The sequence below is a fragment of the Dermacentor andersoni genome, chromosome 7 (assembly GCF_023375885.2).
Source record: "Dermacentor andersoni chromosome 7, qqDerAnde1_hic_scaffold, whole genome shotgun sequence".
In the NCBI taxonomy this organism is placed as follows: Eukaryota; Metazoa; Arthropoda; class Arachnida; order Ixodida; family Ixodidae; genus Dermacentor; species Dermacentor andersoni.
In genome coordinates this window covers 81,307,965-81,313,465 of record NC_092820.1, presented here as the reverse complement: position 1 = coordinate 81,313,465, position 5,501 = coordinate 81,307,965, and the positions used below count along the sequence as shown (strand labels likewise).

General features: G+C 46.6%; 1 protein-coding gene across 1 annotated transcript; it reads left to right on the top strand.

The window, feature by feature from the left end:
• The first annotated feature begins 2,065 nt into the window (after positions 1–2,065).
• Positions 2,066–4,578, top strand: LOC126534230 (putative nuclease HARBI1). The gene is made up of 3 exons (XM_072289071.1): positions 2,066–2,696; positions 2,773–2,914; positions 3,381–4,578. Exons 1-3 carry the CDS (start codon positions 2,154–2,156, stop codon positions 3,869–3,871), a joined length of 1,176 nt encoding a protein of 391 aa, XP_072145172.1. The 5' UTR covers positions 2,066–2,153; the 3' UTR covers positions 3,872–4,578.
• The last annotated feature ends 923 nt before the right edge of the window (positions 4,579–5,501 follow it).

Here is a 5,501-nt window from a genome sequence, read left to right as displayed (position 1 = left end):
ACGCGAAAATGAAAGACTGGTGGCGACACTGCCATCATTTTCCCGTACCACTTCATCTGACGTCATGGATTTCAACGCCGTCTGCTCGGGCGTGTAGTTAACTTTCTTTTCCTTAAATACGCACTACGTTGTACTGCAAAAGAGAAAATATTGAACTTGAGAAGCTCCAAGAACTTTACTGAGCCACAACATGCCTAAATACATGAAAAAAATAAATCAACGTTGAAATCTGTGACGACGCACTAACGTAACGGCGTTCGGGTTGCGGTGGGAAAATCAAATAAATGGGACCTTTATCTTCGTTTTTGTGTTCTAACATTATCGACCTAGTATTGCAAAATGAAGCAAAATATTTTTGAAGGAATGCTATATCAGAGTAAACTGATTTATCGTTTCTCAATTTAGCGCATAGTGCAGATATACAGCTGTTTACGGCACCTTGTAAGCAGGAAGCTGCTGTCACGGTGAACTTTATGCTTCGTTATCGTTATTATTAACTGTTTTTTTTTAAGGAGACCTTGGTGCATATGTAAGTTCCGCCGGCCATTCGTATGATATCACAAGTTAGTATCACAAGTATAGCCCGGGTGAGCGAGATCATGTTTGCGCTGCGCCAGTTTCCTTTGCGCGAAAAAAAAAAAAAAAACTAAATGGGCAAGCTTATAACGTTTCACTAACCGCTTCCCGAAAGCTTTGCTCCACATAGATTCCAACGTGCCGTTTGGAGCTGCATATATATATATATATATATATATATATATATATATATATATATATATATATATATATATATGTAATATAAAGCTGCTTTCCTTTTGCAACTCGGACAAGTTCAGTGACGCCAGTGAACGCCGTCCGGGTTGTACAGAGAAAGACATTTGGCACTTGCACACAGCGCGTGCTCGTGCGCATCTGCACGTCGCGTCTCGTGTGTGTTCCGTCACGGTCAGGCGCTTTGATGGGGTTTACATGTAATCCACTGTTAGAGAGAGAGAGAGAGAGAGAGACAGGAACGCCTCGTCGCTGCAACCCGTTCGGGGTTTGAGCCCATTAGCGCCGTCTCCTTGATCCAGCGCTCTGATCTCGTTTTGCTAAACCCGGCTTTTAAGGTCTTCACCCGTTCTTACTTGGACCGAGCGAACAGCGGCGGATATTACAGAAGCGCACGGTACAGCATGGAAGATTTCGTTACATATATAGATATATATATATATATATATGTATATATATATATATATATATATATGCTCTGCGTACTCTGCTAGTGCGCAGAGATAAAGACATTAAAGGGATACAAGGGCGTAGCCCAAGAGGAGTTTGGGAGAGAGTGTGCGTCGGAAACTTCCCCTCAGCGACATTCCTTGTTCTACCACGGCTATACTCTTCACATCGCAGTGTCCGTGACGCGTCTTTATTTATTGATTAATATATATACTTTCTGCAAGCAAGTATGAGATACATAGAGAAGCGCATAACACACCTTGTCGCTCGTGGGAGCTAATTTATGCGGCGGTTTCCCTGCGTGTTCACTGTAACGACAAAGTTTTGTACATAGACGCGCGGTACTTCTGTGGCATTTACGCACGCAGGCGTCAAGTACCTCCTTTAGAACATTCGTTTATTGATTTATTCGATTTATTGATTGGCTCGATTGAAGTAGTGCCATCAGCCACTGCTTCCCGGCCGTTGGCTTTGTTACGAATGGACCCATGTGATAAAGCGAGAGGAGACAAAAAATATGACAAATCAGCCCTGCGGGAACCGGTAACGTGTATGGACGAAAATTTATGAACGGGGAAAAATTGTTATCCACCTGGCTGTATCACTTAAGGACACTGATAGCACAATAGAAGCTTCAAAGGAAATACGGGTTTTTAAGCAAGAAAGCTTTTGCACTTAAGAAATAGTTCGCGCATCAATGGTCGGTATAACGTAAAACTATTCCGTTCTGTTTCTATTCCAAAATGGCCGACACCGCTCGCTCATTGGTCGCCGCGCCCATTTTTCCTGCCTGTCAAGCGACGTCAGGAATGCTCAAAAACTGCGACGTCAAAGTGACGTTTACGCACTCATTATGCTAAATTATGCCGAACAAACCCGGCAAATTCGTGGAATAACCGGTGAGTGCCCCGTTCCGTTTGGAATAGAAAAAAATGGCGGCCTTCGTGATTGCGTTGGCGGCGGCGGCGGCGGCTCGTCAGTCCGGGCGCGGGAGGAGGGAGCCCGAGGATGCGTTTGACATGCCAGACGATCAGTTTCGGCGGCACTTTCGCCTGAAGAAAGAAACTGTGCGGTGGCTGTGCGACGAAGTGGCGGAGGAACTCGGAGGCGTGAGAACTTCAGCGCTGTCGGTGGAGCGGCAAGTGTTGTGCGCGTTGCGATTCTTCGCAACGGGCAGTTTTCAAGCCTCGGTAGGGAGCGAGGAGACGGTCGGCGTGACTCAGCCTGCGGTCAGCAAGTGTGTGCGACGCGTGGCGGAGGCAATCGTCCACGCCGGGGCCCGCAACAAGTGGGTCCATTTCCCGAGGACGTCGGAGGAGAAGGCGGCCGTGAAGGAAGGGTTCCTTCGACGCGGCTCCATTCCCGGCGTCATCGGATGCGTGGACGGCAGCCTTATAGCCATCATCGCACCGAAGGGCGAGCAGAAGGCGGCATTCATGTGCCGCAAAGGCTACTACGCCCTCAACACAATGTTCGTAAGTATCTTAATTTTTGTCTAATTTGCCCGTCATAGCAACGCGTGGCTTATGCTGCTGTGCGCGCTCTCGTCAGATCTGCGACGCAGGCTTGCGGATCCTCGCCGTCGACTTTCTGCGACCGCGGTCAGACCACGACGCCCACGTCTGGAGAACTACGTGGTTGCGTCGTCGGTTCCTGGAGGGGCGTATTGCCAAGGCCGGCGAACACCTCCTCGGTGAGCAGCGAGAAAATTTTGTACAGTTGCAATTCTGGCAGCATGCAGCAAAGCGTGCTCGCGCCGTAGGAGAATATTGAAGCCCGAACCCCTTATGTCATAGTCAGGTTATTAAATATAGGCGAGATGTAGAAATCTTCCAATGGTATCTGCACGAAACAAAGTGACAACGCACCTGCGTTGTACTTTAAACTAATTTTTAATGTGAGTGTACAGTGCACGCGTTGTCACATTCTTTTTTACACTGACAGTCATTTGTGAATAAAGACTACAGAAAGAGCTGCCTTGCTGCAAATAGGGATGCTACTATGTCCCACCTATTGTTATCTGTGATCACAGATGCGTCAGGTGCTCAGCCTGTATATTCCTTTATTACAGTCTTTCTGTAGTAGGTGCATTTTACATGACCCATGCTTCGCCTACTAAACTTTGTGCAGATTTCACACCATGTTTTATGATCCTGCAGGTGACAGCGGCTACCCCCTGGAACCATGGCTCCTGACCCCAGTCACAGGCCACCCTCCCATACACACTGCAGAAGGCAGGTACAACACTGCACATGCTGCCATGCGGTCCGTAGTGGAGCGGTGCATTGGGCTTCTGAAGAGCCGCTTCCGCTGCCTTCAGCGGTACCGTGCCCTCCACTACGAGCCAGACCGCGCTGCCAACATCGTTGCGGCATGTGCAGTGTTGCACAACTTGTGTCTTGATGAAGGTGACGTGTTGTTGGATGATGTTAGTGATGACAGCAGCAACAGCAGCAGTGACGATGAAAGTGGCAACCCCTCCCCACAGAGAGTTCCCCGAGTGAGGGCATCACGCATGATGTACCTGAGAGGCTGTGCTGCCCGGGATAATGTTATTAGCTCATTTGGCACGACACGGCAGCAGCACCAGCACTACCTGAAAAGGGTGCGAAGGCGGCTGCGTCGACAGCAGCAGCGACAGCAGCAATAAACACGTGCCTGACACTGCAGGCAGATGTTTATTACTGCTGTCTACAAACCTAATAGAGAGCAGGAACCAATGTGAAGAAATGTGTGCAATTAGTGGATAGCGTGCTGTTTTTTTATCGAATCTGCTCAATCATAACCAGCGTTTTCACGTGTCCTCTGCCAGTGAGCTGTTACTACCGGAGATGATTGCATCATTCCACTGTGACACCACATGAGAGCCTTTCATTTAGTACCTGTGGATAGAACACTTTGTGTTCATCAGCAGAATGTTGTAGCCACTTCTCTGGGCAGCTGGGGTTTGCCAAATGATTTGCTGCTGCTGCTGCTGTTACTTCTGTCATCACCGACACTGTCACCGCCATCTGCACTGTGCATGGGAGGCTGGTCTTCGTCTCCTCGCTTGCTATTTGGGCAGCTGCCAAGCACAACACTTCTCGCTCCACCATGTGTACTGTTCTCACGCACCCTGTAGGTTCTGCACTATTTTGCCACACAGCCACCGCACAGTTCCTTGACAGAAGGCCAAGTTATGCCGAAAACAATCGCCTGGCATGTCAAGCGCGTTATTCTCCCTTGGGAGAGTGTACATATGTAAATAGTTCTGAAATTGAAGGAACACACATTGTAAATATTCATTTCAAGTGCCACTTGCATTGTTTAAAATTGTTTATTTATATCTGCATTGTAAATAAAACCATGTGACCCATCTTCAATGCCATCTTTCATCAAAGCAAATGACAGACAAGCACACAGAGCATGACTTCATGGCGCCAAAATAGCAGTGTGATGTTCACTACATGGGACCCAGTACACTACCAATGGCCGGGCCATTGGCAGATGTTAAACTGCATAAATATGACACGAGCATAATGATGTTTTTTTGAACTCGCACACAACCATTTATCTTCATTCAGCAACTTAACAGCAAGAAAGATGTCTTGTCTATTATGTAGTCAGCGTGTTTGTAGCACGAAATAGTTCAATGACTAGTGCCGTAATAAGATCACAATATAAAACAGCCATCACATGCTTTTAAGGAAGGACAAGTGAGAAAACGTTTGGCACTTCAACGGTATTTCATATAAGGGCTGCAAGAGCAGCCTGGCAGCGAATAGTGGCCACATCGATGACTCCATTATGTATGTCACAAACTGTGCTCAACTACAATGGGGACTAGATTGTACTGCTATCATAGGTAAGGACACCTGAAATATCACAATAACTATCACAAGTAACAGGCGCTTGGTGTTAAAGAAAATTCCAATTCGGCTACTTTGCATTGCGTAGGCACGGAATGTTTGACATTGCAAACATGACATACATATGACAGGAAAATTCATTTCCAGCATTGTAGTTAAGTGCACCTGCATATGTGCGATACAATGTCGAAGTTGCTGTGGAAGTGATTGCATAGTGTATATCTTCCTTGGAAAAATGGTGCGCATTGAAACATATCAGTAACAGCAAAACACAAGTGAACAACACCTAACGGAAATATGGCAAAATTCTACATATAATTTATAACGTCTCACTTGGGCAAACTTGCACTGCAAGTGAAAATACACATGAAAAGAAATTACCTTGAAAAAAAATTATTAGGTACAGAAATGTAGGGAAGACAGTCATGTCAT

Excerpts from the sequence above, each read along its gene's own strand:
- LOC126534230 (XM_072289071.1), top strand. The coding sequence starts at position 2,154 with ATGGCGGCCTTCGTGATTGCGTTGGCGGCGGCGGCGGCGGCTCGTCAG. Across the intron at positions 2,697-2,772 it reads ACGCCCTCAACACAATGTTC|ATCTGCGACGCAGGCTTGCG; the intron begins GTAAGTATCTTA and ends CGCTCTCGTCAG. Across the intron at positions 2,915-3,380 it reads GGCCGGCGAACACCTCCTCG|GTGACAGCGGCTACCCCCTG; the intron begins GTGAGCAGCGAG and ends ATGATCCTGCAG.